The following is an 18,354-nucleotide window of genomic DNA, read 5'->3' as shown; positions in this document are numbered from 1 at the left end:
CTTGGCAACTGATTCATATTTATGATGGTCACAGTTTCTCAGGGTCATGTGAAGTGACCCAAACCTGGTGCAACCACCCAGCAGACAGGGGGAATAAAAACCAAACACTCCCCCACCCCACCCCCGCTGCCAATCCTCAACAGAAATGCTCACAACAATAAAAACCTTGGACAGGAGGAAGAGTGCCGGCAGGCAGGTGTCTTGCTCGGCTGTAGCTTGGGGGGCCCTTTTTTCAATGCCATTGTAACTTTGAACAGTCACTAAGTGAACTGTTGTAAGTCGAGGGCTACCTGTACTTTATCACTTTTTCTGTTTTTTTTTTGTCATGTTTTTGACACCTTGCTAGGTGACTGGTGGTACTTGAATGTTGCCATATCCTAAAAGTAGTACAATGGGTGAAAAGGTTGAAAAGCCGTGGACTAGAAGACTTCCAAGGGCCCTTCCAACTCTGTTATTCTGTTCTGTTCTCTTGTGTTCTGTTCTAAAGCTTTAAAATGATTTTTTGTGTAGCTTTTTTGGTTAGTTCAGTCAGTTATAATTGGTGATAATCTGGCTTTTTTTCTTAATTCCTGCCCAATAGCCCCCCAAAATTAACTCATTTGCTGTCTGTCTCTCTAGAGCAGTGGTTCTCAACCTGTGGGTCGGGACCCCATTTGGGGTCGAACAACCATTTCATGGGGGTCGCCAAACAAGGCTGTCTGCCATTTTTTCCTCCTTTTCTTTGGCCACGCCCTTGGCACCCGGTGATGTATAAGTGGTTGGGGGTCACTACAACACGGGGAACTGTATTATGGGGTCGCGGCATTAGAAAGGTTGAGAACCACTGCTCTAGAGTCTGTGTTTCTTATTCTGTTTACTTCCCACATTAGGCAGATGGGGATTCAATCAAGAAAAAGGAAGGGAAGGGAAGGAAAACCAGACCAGCTCCAGGTGAAAAAATTGGTCTTCAGTCAATGACTGAAAGAAAATCTAAGAGTAGATATTTTACAGATTGCAAGGGGGTGTGATAGAAGCTTCTCAAATGAATTAGTAATTTTCCAAGTCTGGCATTGGGAAAGGAATGTGTTTGTATAGTACATTTTTGAATTAGATACAAGTAATATTTTTAGGCACTGTTTGTAATGCTGTTTTTGTTCTGAGTGTTACTTTCTTATTATTTGAGATCATACTCATAGCAAGCCAGAAAGTTTTAATTTTGATCTATAGTGCTCATATATGCTGAACACCATCTTCAAACAAAACTGACAAGCAAGCCACTTTGGAGTGTGGGGAGCAGATTGCAAGGAGTAGTGGGAAAGGGAAAACACAGAAGGGATCATTTTGAATAATGCTAGGTATTCATAATATCTGAATAAACAAGCAATGAACAGTGTATTATCTGTGGTGGCTTTAAATATACATGTTAGTAAGGTAGCAGATGCTTTCATTCTAAAATTGACATGTAAAATGGCAGTCTTTCACAACAGGGTGCACCTTTATCTGTAACTCCCTCACACATAATGAATAGCTAATTTATGCTGCATGGTCCACAAGAGACTGAAGAGAGATGAAAAATGGGGGGCGGGGCATTTTGACTACCAGAGCCAGCAGGATGTGCTGAGATATACTCTTAATGGAAGCATATCCAAGAATGTTTGAGGGGTGGGGGACAGGAAGGTTGGAACTAGTTTATAAGCAGATTGTTTATCTGTTACATTGTATTAAATTTAAATTACTCCAAAGGACAAGCAGACATTTGTTCATGTTGCAATAAAAAATACTGCGTCTCTTCTTGCAAGGAAGGAATCTCTAGTGGAATTTACACTTTTCAGTCCTTTCATTCAGTGACTAGATTACAAAGCTACTGTCTAGTGCAGTATTTCTCAACCTTGACAATTTTAAGGCATGTGGACTTCAACTCCCAGAATTCCACAGCCAGCAATGCTGGCTGTGGAATTCTGGGAGTTGAAGTCCACATGCCTTAAAATTGTCAGGGTTGAGAAACACTGGTCTAGTGTCACTGCCATGACTAGTCAATGTCCATTTGTCAAAAAAACCCTCTACTTTTCAAGCAGAGTGTTATCTAGTGAGAGAAAATAGCTATTAGTTTTTTTATCTCCCCTCCTCCAACCTCTCCCACTGGGAGAGGCTGATTTATTTATCATGAGAAAACAAGTGGCATATTTGTAGTTTCAAATAAACATTTCCCTGAAAGCACCCCCTCCCCAGTTCTAAATGTAGTTTTACAGACATGTGTTTAAACTATGTAACCAAATGGTGACCCTGAACAGAACTAAACAAACAAAGGAAATGTTTGAGGCTCTTGATGGTTTCCACAATTCTTATCGGTAAAGACAGGCTTTGATTACTCCATAAACAGGAAAAGTGAATAAGGGTTTGTAGTAACTTAAATCCAAAACTCTGCTTTGGGTTTGTTGGGATCTGTAAGCTTTTGAGGCACATGAGCTCATTTACAGTAGCATCTTAATAAAACTTCTACTGATAATCACAAAATGGCTGTTGGAGAGAGGCATTGCCAGAGAGAAAATGTTTGGCACATACCTTTCACGCTTACTGGTAACATTTTTTCTTGGTCACTCTGACACACACAACCAGTGTAAGGTAGGGATTAAAGTGTTGCATGAAGTCCCTAAAGAGCTAAATTCAAATTCTTATGCATCCATGGAATTTATTGCATGATTTAGGATAGGTTACTTTTGCTGGTCCTAATCCACTTACAAGATTGTTGTAGAAATAAAATTAGTAGATTACTCCCAGTAGACTACTCTGAGGAAAAGTGGGATACAAATAAATCCTATATTGTACACATAATTGTTCCCTTCATTCACATGATGCAGATAACAATGAAAAGCAGCAGGTACCACGCTGGCATGTATCCTAGTTTTCATGGAGCTAGCAAATATTTAATTTTACAGCAAGACTGTACTGGAAGTAAAAAACATTGAATGCTCCTACATGTGAAATTCCTTATCTCCATCTCCATTGCCTAGATAAAGTACTATTTGAGAATAATATTTTTTTTAAGGAAATAGCATATGTGATCTAAAAATACTAAAAAAAAGATATATAGCACTTGATTATTCCAGATACACAAAGAAGTAAAAGGGATACATTTGAATGTGAATTTGAGGGGAAAAAGAAGATCTGAGTGCCTTTTATATGTCTGTTATATATATGAATCATTTATTGAGGTGGCTGATCATTTGTCTCCGATTTTGCCCGATATTGCTTCAGGGGTAAGGTAATATAAATTGTTCAGATTTGCTATCTAAGAAGACTGTTAGTATCTTGCTAAAACGGATCCCAGCTTAACAGGATATGCATGACGGGAATAATTGGAAAATCCTTGAAGAGGAAATCTTTCTCTCTTTTACAACTATTAATTAAAGGCCACTTTTAAAAGAAAACTTTTAAAACTATAGTCTGAAAGAGTGAACTGGGATTACATTCCAGGTTTTGGGTCCATGAGGCCAAAGACATAACAGGTGGAGCAAAATATGATTCTTAATTAGCTTTAATATATATTGTAGAGCCCTCCTGGATAGAGAGGCTCCATCCACCTTGGTCCTCTTTCTTGTATAAGGGTGGCAAATACTAGTTTACTTTATAGCTAATTAGTATTTTATGACAGGGAATGCCTATCACACAGTCATTTTATGAGTAGGAAAGTCTTTCATGGTAGTCATTTGGTGAGCGCATCCATAGTGTGCTTTAAAAAAATTATATATGATCTAGTCCAAAAACATTACTTGCTCTGTTTGAGATTGCTGGAAAACAATAAGCGTTTGCCTTGTTTTTTCAAAATATACACGTATTCAATTGGGGTAATAAGATTTGTGGCAAAACATACTTTGGAAGCAAAATGTTTCTGGTTCAGTCTCAGACATAGGAGGGGATACCCTAGAGCAGGGCTTTTCAACCTCAACAATTTTAAGATATGTAGACTTCATTTCCCAGAGTTCCCCAGTCAACATATATATGTCAAGGAGTCATCTGGGTCAGTCTGGATCTTGAAGTTGAGGTAAGATAGTGCACACTTCTTTGCTTCTCTTTTTGGAGTCATTTCCTGCTGTGGGTTTTGGTAAAACTTTGCTGCTGTCTCGACTGGAAATTTAAGTATTTGTTAGAGGAGATTACAGTAAACAATACATTTGTCCAAAGTAAAAAAGGGTAATTGTCAGAATTAAAAAATTCGCTGCATTATTTATGACAAAATTGGTTTCTCTTTCTGGTCCTCAGCATTTCTTTTCCCTGCAGGGGTGTCAAACTGCCGGCCCACGGGCCGGATTTGTCATGCCAAAACCACGCCCACCCCATTGCCAGCAATGGAAAAAAAGTCACAATATATCACGAAACGTCACGTGACGTCGCAAGTTTGACACCCATGCCTTAGGTAATTGTTGGAGCTTCTGGGAAGCCACTGTATTCTTGAGAACACCTTGAGATCTTCTGTGATTCCATTTATATGCTTTCATTCAAGCAGTGGAGTGTTACTATGGTGGAGATGAAAAATACTAGTTGTATTTAAATCACCTCAAACATAGTGACTAGTAGAGATGCCATGAATTTTCTGACAAATCTCCCCCACTATAAAAGGTGGAAGTAATCTTTACTGATTTTCCTTGCCTTCTCACTCACCCATTCTCTGACCCAAATCTAATCAAGCATAAAAGTTGATGAGGAGCTGAAAGAGTCAGAAATGTGTGTTTCTTTGTGCATTTCTTTATGTGTGTGCTTATGAATTGTAGTCGTTACACTCAACTGAGAAGAGCTGGTCATAGAATTTTTTTTTTCATGAATATTCCATGATTATCACACAAGTGATATTTTTTTTTCAGAGATGATATTTAAAAAATCTAAGCCACTGAATTCTGACATCATATCAAAATTCTGGTTTTTTAAAATAAATGATTACATATAATTGAAATTTTTTTAATTCATTATCAAAATGGTACATATTAAACAATTATACATGTTTACATATAGAAGATAGTTTTGCTTTTATTAAGTGTGACTATATTTGAGAAATAATTCTTTGTTGAAGCCTGTTGGAGGAATGGGTTGATTCTTACTGATTTTATAGAACTGTATTCATTACAAAAATGAGTCTATGTGTCATTATCATGCTAAGATATTTTATTTTTTTATTTTATTATTCTATTCTATTCTATTCTATTCTATTCTATTCTATTCTATTCTATTCTATTCGGTTTCCATTTTAATTTCTCTTGACTTGCACAATACTAATTTCCATTTGCAAACAAAGCACTCCCAAAATCACTTGTACTGATTTATTTGCAGTCTAATCTTTGATACTTGGCGCTATAACTGGATATATTAGAAATGCATTTTAATCCATAGCTGTGGTCTCAAAATAATCTACAAAGAAATTTTTAAAAAATGATTAAATATGCAGGAAAAATGATGCAAAGTATTTTATGCTCATAAACTGGTTCCTAATGATCTTTGTTGATCTTTTAAAAATGTTTTTTTTTTAAAAAAAACTCTTATCAGCCATAGTTTTCTTAGTATGTCATGTCATCATGGGTATTTATACGTCATACTGAGAAAGAGGTGGGCCAACATATTTGAGCGCTTTCTCCTCATACAAATAGTAACACATAAAAGCATTCTACAGGTAGTTCTCATTCAGTGACCACTTGAAATTATGATTGTGATGAATAAGAAGACTTACAACCATTCCTTGTAGTTGCAGCTGTTGCAGCATCCCTGTGATCATGTGATCATGAATCAGTCACTTGGCAAATGGCTTGCAATTACGAGAATCACAGTATCTCGTGGTCACATTATCATCATTTACAATCTTCACTGTTGGTTTCCAACAAGCAAAGTCAATGGGAAAGCCAGCACAAAGTTGCAAACAGTGATCATGGGATGTTGTGCTTAACAGCCACACAGGATTTTCCTGACAAGAGCAACTGGAACTACCATTGTAAGTTCCTGGTCAGCCTAGTCATGTGATGTTGGTCTTTAAAACCACATTGCTTAGTGACAGACTTCCCAGTCCCAATTACCATAGTTATCTGAAGACTGTCTATGTAAGAATTGGATGTCCATCATAGAACAATGGGCAAAAATAATACTATTCCAGCAAACTTATTCTCTGCATGAAACCAATTTCTTTCCTAACTAGAAACATTCAAAAGTGCTTGTTCTTGAAGCAGTTCCACAACAGTTGTTGTGATGAATCCACTGGGTGGTCAAGCTTTTAGTTTGAGAAACAGTAGCAAGATTAACAGAATAAGTGGATCTAAAAGCCTGTGAAAAGTGAATATGTGATAATAAAGAGTAAAAGTTTCATAGAGCAGAAGTACTAGAATGTTACATAGCAACCTTACTTTAAAAAGTTGTATATAGAAGTCTGTTTTATATATTCTAGATCTGTGTGCATCAAATGAATACGCTCAATGGGATTTGGAAATCAATATAGCTTCCTCCAGAGTATAGCCTTAATGCAGACTTTGTGATAGTACACTAACAGTTGAGAAGAAAAGCATAATTTCCTGAATAATTTCTATTCCTATTGTTTTGTCATTTGTCAAGTATGACCTACAGCATTGGGTTTAAAAATAAAGGCACTAAAATGTTACCAGATTACATTGATGGAAGGTTCCAGCTACTATTTGCAATAAGTAGAGATGGAAATTCAGTAATTTGGTGTATGAATGCCTGTTTCCTGTTTTTTTCTGTATCTATCATCTACCATAGTTACCACTTCATTCATGTGGAATTATTTATTTTTAGGTGTCTTTAGTGGCGGCTGCTGCTGAAGATCACAGTTGTTGTCTAAGATGGTGAATTCTATTTAAGTGCATTCTGCTTGTCAAACTTTGCTTGCTTAAAATAGCAAACACACATTTTGCTGGTTTTTTAAAAGTACTATTTTTTTCTGATGAATAGGTTTCCACCTGAGTGGTACTGTGACTGAACCTGCCATGCAGTCCGAGCCAGAAACTGTTTGCAATGTGGCTATCAGCTTTGATCGTTGCAAGATTACCTCAGTGACCTGTAGCTGTGGAAACAAAGACATATTTTACTGTGCCCATGTTGTGGCCCTTTCTTTATACCGGATCCGCAAGCCAGATCAGGTCAAACTGCATCTTCCCATTTCAGAGACTCTTTTTCAAATGAACAGAGACCAACTGCAAAAATTTGTACAGTATTTGATTACAGTGCATCATACTGAAGTTTTGCCAACTGCTCAGAAGCTTGCAGATGAAATCCTTTCTCAGAATTCAGAGATCAATCAAGTTCATGGTGAGTTAGTTTTTTTTCTCCAGTGCTTGCTCCAGAATTCTTTTTTTCTTCTAGGAAAGTACTTCAGTTTAATCCTATTGATACTGTATTTCCGTAAGCTTTTTGGACTTCCTTTCATGTTCTCTCTCCAAATATGTTTAGAACAAATGACACTTTTAGCCTGTTAGTTTAATTAGGCAATGTGCAGAAAGCTAACTGAAAACTAGGAAAGGCTGCCTGTTCTTGCAGAAAAGATTGTAGTTCCATTCATGTATTACAGTGTATGAACCACATTGAGCAGTGCTGTCCCTCTAAATATTATGCTGTGATGCTAAATAAAAGAGAGATATGAAATGAAATGGTCTGTTGAGTCCTTCAGAAATAGGTTATAGGCTTAGATTTGCATTATCAGAATTAGCATGTACAGATTGGATAAAGCTATCAGAAATAATTTGTATAAGGGTTGGTTTCTAATGTTCCAATGTGAGACATGCAAAAGGAGCAAGACTGTAATTGTGAAATGACGGTTGTTAGACTTAGTTTTGACCATCCATTTTGAATGTCCCTGGATATGACATGTTTCCATGGAGAACAACTGTGGTTGAGCCAGATTAAAAAAAGATTTAAATGATTATGATCTCATCTAACAAGAGAACCCCTAAAAACTGTTAGGAAAAGGTAATACCTATCATTAATAACTTGTAGGAAGAACAAAATAATTATTTTCTACTTACTTAGATGGTTGTTGTTTAAAGAAGCACGAGTTTCATTTATTTTGGGTGTTTTAATTCAGTGCCCAACTGAGTAACTCTCCCAGTAGATGATCAACATACTTCTGATTGAAATATGACAGAAAACTACTTGAATGACACTTAGGAAGGTGACATGAGAAATGGGCTATATATAATCAAGAATGTATAATTGAAAGTAGGAGAGTAATACAGCCCCCCCAAAGGGGAAATATGTTATGTGGTATAATTATTCCTTCCAAGGGAATTTGGAGAGGCAGCGTTGTTGAAAGAGACTCATCTGAACAATATGTCAGGATATATTTTTTGCAGCTCAATACTTACTGTTAAAATAAGCAAAAAAATTAAGCAAGCAAACGAACAATAGTTAGAAGAATTAACATTTGACTCTACATTATACCAGTAGATGTGTCCCAAGCTAATTCATGTATTCTGCAAGCTAAGTTAGACAATATAGTGGTGTCCAACTTTCTGGTGAATTGGTGTATATAAATTGCTCACTGCATGGAGTAACTGTAAGTGCATGGCCGTGCACTTTAAAAGCCATGAGATGAAAATGTTGCTTTGAATGTTTTGCCCAATCCTACAGTGTTGCTGTTCTCCAGTTATCATGGACTTTACCACTTTTCCAGGAGTTCTCAAGGACAATGCATAAAGGTTTGGACAGACCATCAGCAAATCCCTTTGGTAGCCCAGGATGCAGTTCATTTGGCCTGAAAATTTCAACTAATATGAAGTAAATAGATACCTCCTAGCCATGTTTCTGTCAAGCTTCAGTCCTGCTCATAAAAAGATTTGGCATCCATTTAATTTTTCAGATGTACTACATGAAAAATATAGGTGATCATTCCAATTTGGCTAATGTCTCTTCCTCCTTCCCCACTCATCCCTGTAATCTCTAGCAATTTTTTGAGGAGATGACAAGGTTTCTTTGCCAATATGAATATTTGGTTATAAATAGGAAGTTGGTGGTTTGTGACTAGTACTGACATGAGCCATGCTAATATACATCTTTGGAAATGCCTGCAGATTTTATCAGAGTTTAAATGTCCTCAGAATGCATACAGTTTTGAGTAAAGAGCAAATTCCAATTTCATATATTGTAAGTGGGACTAAATTAATATGGCACCCAAAAATGAATTATTTACGTTCACAGAATTATAAAATTGAAAGCTGCCATTTAAATTATCAAATCCAAACCCCAGCATCCAGATGGTATCTCTTTAGCCTTCAGTTAAAAACATCCAAGAAAGGGAAGCCCACCTACCCCCACTAACTGATTGTACTATTACTAGAACAATATTTTTTCTATAAGGTTTGTTGTTGAGAAGTCCAGTCTGACTCCTGGTTATTACTATTTTTTGTTTCAAGTTGCTTATGGATTCATTTCTTTATTGTCTGCTTTAGAATTTTCCTAGGTACAATCAAACTAATTTTTCTAATTTGCGAGGTTTTTTCCTTTCCTTTTTGGAAAATAATGGATAATATCCAGTCATCAGGCATTTCATCTCTTTTCCAGAATTTCTCAGAGATAATACATAAGGGATTGGGCAAATGATAATAGTTTTTTTCAGCAACCCAGGATGAAATTAATTTGGTAATGGAAATTTAAATTCACTCAGAGTAAAGAGATAATCCCTGACTAGATTTCTCCCAGTTTCAGAATTTAGTTCTGCCCAAAATTTCTTGGCAGTATTAACATGGTCTTTGTTGGGGGAGAACTGAACCAAAATAGTTGAATATATCTGTGTTTCTTTGTTACTAATATTTTATAATGTTTATTTGGCTGCTAGTATATTGATTTTTTTTCATTTGCCTTATATAAAGCCATGTATAAAGGCTTTTCTTTCCTCTCAGCAGCCTTTCCTGAGCTCAGCTCATTATGAATTCTACTTTCCTGACACATCTGTGCTGCTCTGGACTACCTGTCTGTATCTTCCTTTGTGATCTATTCTTATATCCATTTCCTATACTGTATGTACTATGCCCTTTCTTCCTTTCTGCCCTTCAGTTGTTTGTATATCTAACCTTCAAAGAGAGGTGTATGTGTATGTGTGTATGTTTTTATATATGAAGCTACATTGGCTTCTTTTGCTGTCACTTTTTTTTCATTATAACTTTTTGTTTATTTTTTAACTTTAATACCTCTTTCATTTATGGACCTGCACTCTTCTTGAGCTTCTCTTCCTATTGGCTTCAGGCACCATAGGATCTTATTCCCCAACTCAGAGCAGGTTTTGTTTGAATTTGAAGTCAAAGATCTGTATTTGCTCATGATCACTTTTCTTAAAATCAAGAGTTCTGGCTTTATATGATAACATTCAATCAACCCTGAAGTCTGTCTCCTCCTCTACTTATGACCTTGATGGGTAGATATAAGCAAATTGTGATGGGAAGCTTAGAATCTCATAACATTCTTGACAAACTATGACGGTACAGCATCTCAGACCTAGAAAGCTAGTCAGTTAGCATGTGAGGGATAACTAATATTTTTCATTATATATTAAGTATTCTTAGTTGTCTTAAGTTGGAGGTTAAGAGTATGTGCTCACTGTTTAGTTTTTAGGAAACATTTGTTCCCTTGTGGTTAAGATGGATAACTTGGAAAAACTGAGCAAGTCAGGGAAGTATGAAGATGACTTTTCAGTATTATTACCAACTCTTCAGCTGTTTTAAGATTTCCTGGAGATAAGCTGGCTGGCCTGGTTATCAACTGCAGGTGTGTTAACTAGTTTTTTGATGTCATCTAGCAAAAGTATTCTTTCACAGCCTCTTAGTTTTAATTATCCCATTTTCAAAACATATGTTATAATTCTAATCATTCGAAATTATTGTTTAAAATAATAGAAAATTCATTCTTTACTTAGAAGAAAAATCATGAAAGGTTCATCAGCTTGATGCTTCCTGTGATAAAAGCATGTATATGCTTTTGATGCCACCTATTTTTTATGGAATTTTCTATATTGAGCCGGTAACTCTTTCTCAGCAGTTGTTATTGTGGGAAAAATAGGAGGAGAAAGGAATGTTATGTCTGTTTGCCACCTTGAGTTATTTATAAAAATATTTAAACAGTTTTCCTACATTTTCTACATTTTACTACTTCCAAACATGTTAGATATAGTGAAATACTTATAGGTATTTTCTAGAATACTACAATTCCAGTTTAAGCATGAAAAACATATAGAAGAAAAAAATAACCCAAGTTGAATGGTCAATCTTGAATGTATTGCAGGTGGTCCCACCTTGGAATGACTTTTGTGAGACTGGATCACTTTGTGCAGTTGCTATTGTCTTGAGCTTTTTGCTAATGGAATTGTAAATATCAAAGTTCAGCACTACTTAATTGTAGATCTCTGTCAAAAAATAATTAAAAGTGCTGTTCTCAGATAGTCAGGTTTCCTTTTTATAAAGAGTAATACCCTTTTTAGGAAGGAATTCACACCACAGGCAAAATAAATTGTAGAAAGTGTTGTGTCCTGTATTTGTCTGCTTTAATTTTTATTAGATTTAAAAAAAATATTTTAGCCTGCTTATTTAACATTTTAAGTTTTGATTTAAAATGGTGTAAACCATCTTGAACGATATGCATTATTTGTTTACTTGCATATTGCTGTAATTCTGAAGAATTTCCAATGGTTAATCCCAAAAATAAAACATTGATGATTAAAAACAAATATAAAAACAGCAAAACAAAACATCTATGGTAAATAATACAAACCAACATAATAACAGTAAAGCACCTAGAACAGTGGTGGCGAACGAGGCGGCACTCAGAGCCCTCTCTGTGGGCACGCATGCTGTCGTCCTAGGCCTTCAGCTGGATTTTATAAAACCTTTTCGCTTTAGGCCTCCGCCTCCGTGTGCAAAAAAAAAAAAAAAAAAGGTTCAACCAATCAGTCAAGTTCAACTTTTCGCGGAAAAAAAAAAGATCTTGCAAAGTTGGAATTGACCGATAGAGCTTTTTAGTCCCACCCAGTCTGCTTTTACCACCGCAGCCATGCCCACCCAATGGGCCACACCCACCCAGCACCCGACGATGCACAAGTGGGTTTTGGGTTGCAGTTTGGGCACTCGCTCTCTAAAAGGTTCGCAATCACTGACCTAGAATAATAGCCATGGACAGGTCCACTTTGTTATTCTCTAATACTGGTGAACCACAAGCAGTTTTTCCTGAGAGATTTGTACTTGGTCACTCAGTTCTGGTTAGAAAAAGTAGTTAGAAAAAGAAACTGCATGGGAAACTGCCACATATGCAGTACTTTAAAATGCACTTGAAACATATTAGAAACCTGTCCATTTTATTAGCTGATTATTGACAAAAATATCCTGCTACATTTTATTATCAGATGCAGTTTCTCAGTGGTCTTCAAAGGTATGAATACAATATGTATATTTAATACATTGCAAGAATGTTGAGAGTGATAAGGATATGAGTTACTCTGCATTAGACTAGACATACCCATTTCCTGCAACTCTTTATCATGTTTTAGTTCCATCCCGCTAGTCTGTTTTGTTGCTCTTCTCTGCACTCTTTCTAGAATCTCAGCATCATTTTTATATTAAGCTGACCAAACTGACACAGTATTCCAAGTATGATATTACCAAAGCAGTATTCAATTTTAGCCTCTTTTATCCCATTCAAACCCCGATAGTGTTCAGATATTGAGTCAAGATTTCCCATTGTCTCCAACTTACCCAATTAAATGTCTCCTTTCTTCAAACTACAAGGTGATCTCTTCCAATAGTTCCATGTTTAAGAGAAAGATGGAAAAGATCAAACCCTATTAAGCCAACCTCCCCTTCTTCTCCCTATCTCCTGACTGGAATTACCTGGTAATGAAGGACCAGTGCTAATATAAAACAGTGGCTGCAGCCCTCATAATGTCTCCAGATGGAATGCTTGCTGTTGAGAAGTCTAACAGGATAGGAAGGATATATTACTTCCTCCCCATTGTGACATAGCTCACTGACCCAAGTAACCAGTACTACTTTGATTCTATGTCTGGACCTTATCCCAGGCTGAAAAGGCTCCAAAAATCTGCTTTCTTGATGGTACTGCAATTGACCCTCACCATCTTTTCAACAGTCTTCTCCAAAAATAGAAATTGAAGACTGCATGATAGTTATTCAGTGTAGCTGGATCCAGAAAATGCCTCTTGAAGGTATATTACAGTTGCCTTTAAATTGCGGAGGAGATGCCCTCCACTACATGGCATTGATTATTTTCCTGACCCAAGAAGTCACACCTCTTCTGCCTCAAAGAAGGGGCCTGGATAGAGAGTACCTTGCCTACCTTATTGGAATCTTCAAGAAGCCCCAGATAATTAAAGACACTGCCTTAGTCATTACTTTAAATCCCGCCTATGAAGAGTCAAGGCTTGGGAAAATCTGAGTGATTTTACTGGTAAGCTGCTATGCAAAAAGTTCTTTGTAGTTCTCCTATTCCTCCCAAAAAGTGAGTTAACCACCTTGAACAGTGCTTCTAGCCATAGGGAGGAAAGGAGATAGAAAGATAGAAGTTACTACACAAGGTCAGTTTATTTATTCATTTATATATTTAAAATATTTATGTGGCAACATGTAGGCAGCTGGTAAAATAATAAAACTTCAGACTATAAAACCATAAAACTAAAAAATAAATTTAAATAATCCCAAATCCTGGTGCCCCAATCATCTCCTAGGACACCTCAACAATTATTCATAGGCTCCTATGACTCTATTGCAGTGCTGGGTAAAGACAGATCTTTATGGCCTTCAAGAAAGCGAGTGGCCAGATCACTGGGGACAGGATGTCCCACAGAGTAGGGGTAGACTTGGGATTTATCAGACTTGGGAGACTTTTGATTTCAGAAGCTGAAAACTGAGCATGGAATTTGTGTGCAAAGCACACATTTTGCCAGTGACTAACAATACCTATCTCTAAGTCATAGAGGGCTATTGCTCAAGTTTTCTTTTAGCTACTGACACAATAATCTAAAGCTGTACACACCTAGGTTCCTTTAGAGTGCTAAATATGTACAGAATTCTACCATATCAATGCTTAAGGTCAGTATATATATATATATGTGTGTGTGTGTCTTTGGTTGGGTTTTCTCCCGTGTAAAATTGGAAGTGTCTTGGCGACGTTTTGACGAAGTCCCATTCATCATCTTCAGGCTGGTGTGTGTATATATATATATGTATGTATGTATGTATGTATGTATGTATGTATGTATATATATGTTTTCTGAGGTTTTTGCGGGGTTTGTATGTAGGTCTTTGGTTATTCGGGTTTTCTCCCGCGTAAAATTGGAAATGTCTTGGCGACGTTTCGACGAAGTCGTTCGTCATCTTCAGGCTGGTGTTTTCAGCTTCGTGCTCTTCGAAACACGAAGCTGAAAACACCAGCCTGAAGATGATGAACGGGACTTCGTCGAAATGTCGCCAAGACACTTCCAATTTTACGCGAGAGAAAACCCGAATAACCAAAGACAGACCGACCGACCGACCGACCGACCTACCTACCTACCTACCTACCTACCTACCTACCTACCTACCTACATACATATATATATATATATTAGGTACAATCATATGAATCATCAATAACTGTTATTTTAGGTGGGAACAACTGGATCCTCATGCATCAGTGAAAAGATTGTAAGTCATACCCTTTGTTTCTACTGTGTAGGTGCCCCAGATCCTACAGCAGGAGCGAGTATAGATGATGAAAACTGCTGGCATTTGGATGAAGAGCAAGTTCAGGAACAAGTTAAACTCTTTCTTTCCCAAGGTGGATACCATGGGTCAGGGAAACAGCTCAATTTGCTTTTTGCAAAGGTATGTAAGAAGGGATGTTTTTTTTTTCATTTTGACAGAATGCTTTTTTATTCTTCATTTTTATGTTGACTTCACAATATTTAGTCTCTTAGTAATGTTCCTGCTCCATTTCTTGGGCTGATACCATCTGGATTTCTTGGGCTACATTTTTCAGAATTCTCGGCCATTTGGAAGATTTTAAGGTACAGAAGGATTACTTTATTTTAGTAGTAAACTGTTTCTTTGGAAAAAATATAGCTCAACCTGACCAAAACCCAACCAAACAAATATCTTGAATTTTTAAATGTCATTGCTTTGATATTGATAATAGTATGCCCCTGCCCTCAATATAAAAGAACTTTCAAAATACAAAGAAAAGTGACTGGCATCTTTTTATAACTTAAGATCATGTGATAAATCTTACAATTGTTTAAAAATTTGGGAAATCTGTACTCCCATGGGAAGATGATTATTTAATGTAAGGAATGATAGAGCACGAAGCAAAACCAGGACATTGCTTTGCAAACACTTCTGTTGCTTTTGGGGCAGTGGCATGGAATCTGAGGTAAATTGACACCATTTGGTTGATCTGTTTTGCATGCTTTATTATCAGAATTATACACAAACTACATAAAGCAGGGGTCTCAAACTTGCAATGTCACACGACGTGTCATGACATATCACGACTTTTTTCCATTGCCAGCAATGGGGTAGGTGCAGTTTCGGCATAACACATCCAACCCATGGACCGGCAGATTGACACCCCTGGCATAAAGAGTTAGAAGGATAGAACAAACTGAAACTTGTGGTAGAAGATTAGAATGTTTGTAGTCAAGGGTTATACTGGTATAATGTTATGGTTCAAAGTGGAATATTGAAATGTATGAATTTAAAGCTAAAGCCAATTCACTGCAAAGTTGGAAAATATCAGAATAATGACTTATTCTGTGTTTGGTGTTTCCAAATCAGTGTGTGCCTTGAAAGTAAAACAGGCCACCTTTAGCATCAAACAAACATGAAGCAATCAACCTGCTAAGATTTCTAATAATTGTATTGATAAGATCATAACTGTGCTTTATAATTGAAGTACTATACCAATTAATGAAACAACTATAGGTTTTGTGCCTCTTTGACTTTTTATAATGCTGATGGTTCTTCTACCTTGTGTTTCTCCTTAAATCTGTTCTTTTATACTGAATGATCAGTAGACGTTTTGCTGTCTATAGCAATTTGGGTGGGAAAAAAGTAAATGTTTTAAGCATTTTTATTCAGAATGTGTGTGAATTTTATTTCCAAAGTGTTCATAAGATCCTTGAACTATAGAATAGACTCCTCTCATGCTGAAGGAGTGCATAGTGTACCATTGTGTTCTGTAAAGAATTATTTTTGCAACATAGTACATTTGAGCTACCATGAAAAGCTTTATTTTTCTCCAAAACTGTGGGATTTTCAAATTAGTTTATTACTCTTTTGTATTTATACTGAACCATGTAGGGATTTGCAAATATATAATAGCCATGCAACCTTACTGACAAGAGAAAAAAAATGGCATGCAAGAGCTGTTTATTTTGTTCCCTTTATTACAGATGTTTATAAGTGTAGCTTCTTTTTAGAATTAAATACTTTCAACTCCTCCTGTCCAGTGAATTAACTTTGTGTTTGGTGATGTGGTGCACACAGTGTACACTCATTTATCCCACTCCTGCCTTTGTCTACCATCATGTTAATTTTTAATTCTCTTCCTCCTTCTTCTCCTTCTCCTTAAATGCCAAGAACAACAGCTCTAAGCTAGAGGAACATCAGTTTGAAAGTATTTATTTTCTTTTTAGTGTTTTTATTAAAGTTTTAAATATTTTTAAATTTAAATTAATAATTTCTCCCTTTCCTACATTTCTGATACGAGATGAGACAAGACGAGATGAGATCATGAGATCAGTATTGCACTACTTCATAATAAAAAATTCTGTCTCTTCATTTTATAAATACTTTTTAAAACTGTGTACTTACAATACTTACTATTGGTATGAATTGGCAATATTGATTGTTCAGTAGTAATCCTGTGTTTTCACTGACCTCTCCCTTGCTTCCAGCAATATATTATTTCATTTGTTTTTTTTAATTGTAGTAAACTACATATTTTACATTGTAGGTGCGAGAGATGTTAAAGATGAGAGATTCAAATGGTGCTCGTATGCTGACACTGATAACAGAACAATTCATGGCTGACCCACGGCTGTCACTTTGGAGACAACAAGGAACTGCAATGACAGACAAATATAGGCAGCTGTGGGATGAACTAGGTAAATCCAAATAATTTTGCAGAAGTTTTTTAACAGATCCGAAGTGGAGGAAATATTAAGTGTTTTGAGTATCCTTAGTTCTTGTCAATAGAATTTGTATTTGTTGCCAGATTTTGGGAATATGGCAACCTGGAAACTTGTTTTCAGAGGCAAAATTAGTGCATTTTTGCTAAAGCCAAGGATGTACAGCCAAAAATAACTGCTCCATGAAATGTTTAATAGTAGAAGCTGGAATATAAACATTTCCTATGTAATAAGTAACCCATTGTATTAACAAGGGCTAGATCTGCAGTTATTAATAGTAAATGTTTACCTTCATAATTATGCACCTCTTTGATTCCAAAATGTCTTTGAAAGGGCATACTCCTTCACTAATCAGTTTTCCGTCAGTGTGGAAAATTGTATAATGTTAGTTCAAAACCCTTCACACGTATTTTTTTAATGAGATGGGTGGTCTGTGTATACCTCAGTGTAACACATATCTTTTTGGTGCTATACTTGAGTTTCTGCTCTGTAAAGATGGGGGGGGGAACCCTGATAATTGCCCAAACTAGGGTCATTTATCAAATTCATTGCAAGCTCACTATCCTAACCAAATGCTTTACCGTCCTTTGTTTATATGAGTGACTGAATGTGCATTTGGAACTTTTTGTATGAAGAATGAGGTATGTACTTGTTGATTTGAGCTGGTAGTAGCAGCTGAACTTTGTGTTAAAATTTGCTCTGGGTCAAATATAGTTTTCTGTTTGAAAATTAGAACACAAACTGAGAACAAGCTGTGTTTCATGCCTTTAAGTATGGTCTTATGAGTATCTCAATCAACTTTTAATTGAAACCAAAACTAAAACAAACACCATAGTTATAATTCATACTTAGTGTTATTTTGGTGTGTTGTGTATTTTGGAATAGGAGTACTATATTTCTATATGGCTCCAAATGAAATGAATATAACACTGAAAGTTGCAAAGGAGCAAATTACAAGCTGCAGCTAGTTCAGTTTATCTTTCTTATAGACAAGCAGTCAGTAAGGGAATCTTTGTAACAAATTCCATTAGCGTTTCCCTGGATGTACTATATTTAATAATGACCTTGTGTGTACTATATTTAATAATGACCAAGATCTGTTTCCTGGGGCTGGGGGCATATTTCGGCTCAGTATGTGTCAGTTTGACATTCTTAGAGGAATTGCTTAAGAATAGCTAGTTCAGGGAAACAATTACTTTGCGACATGTAAGTTCCATGTCCTTCAA

At 36.3% G+C, this 18,354-nt stretch overlaps 1 protein-coding gene across 3 annotated transcripts in view; it reads left to right on the top strand.

Moving 5' to 3' along the window:
* The window catches only part of ZSWIM6 (zinc finger SWIM-type containing 6), a 99,082-nt gene that overhangs the window by 33,962 nt on the left and 46,766 nt on the right, over nt 1-18,354 (top strand). For 2 of the 3 annotated variants that reach the window (XM_039319909.1, XM_039319922.1), the window contains exons 2-4: nt 6,922-7,278; nt 14,677-14,825; nt 16,954-17,104. In XM_039319909.1, coding sequence (XP_039175843.1) covers nt 6,922-7,278; nt 14,677-14,825; nt 16,954-17,104 — 657 coding nt within the window. Of the gene's footprint in view, nt 1-6,796; nt 6,816-6,921; nt 7,279-14,676; nt 14,826-16,953; nt 17,105-18,354 lie in introns of those variants that run through there. The other variant, XM_039319914.1, reaches the window with a different exon arrangement.

The sequence above is a fragment of the Crotalus tigris genome, unplaced genomic scaffold (assembly GCF_016545835.1).
Source record: "Crotalus tigris isolate CLP2741 ecotype Arizona unplaced genomic scaffold, ASM1654583v1 scf7180000017604.1628558, whole genome shotgun sequence".
Classification (NCBI taxonomy): Eukaryota; Metazoa; Chordata; class Lepidosauria; order Squamata; family Viperidae; genus Crotalus; species Crotalus tigris.
This window is presented reverse-complemented; position numbering and strand designations above follow the sequence as displayed.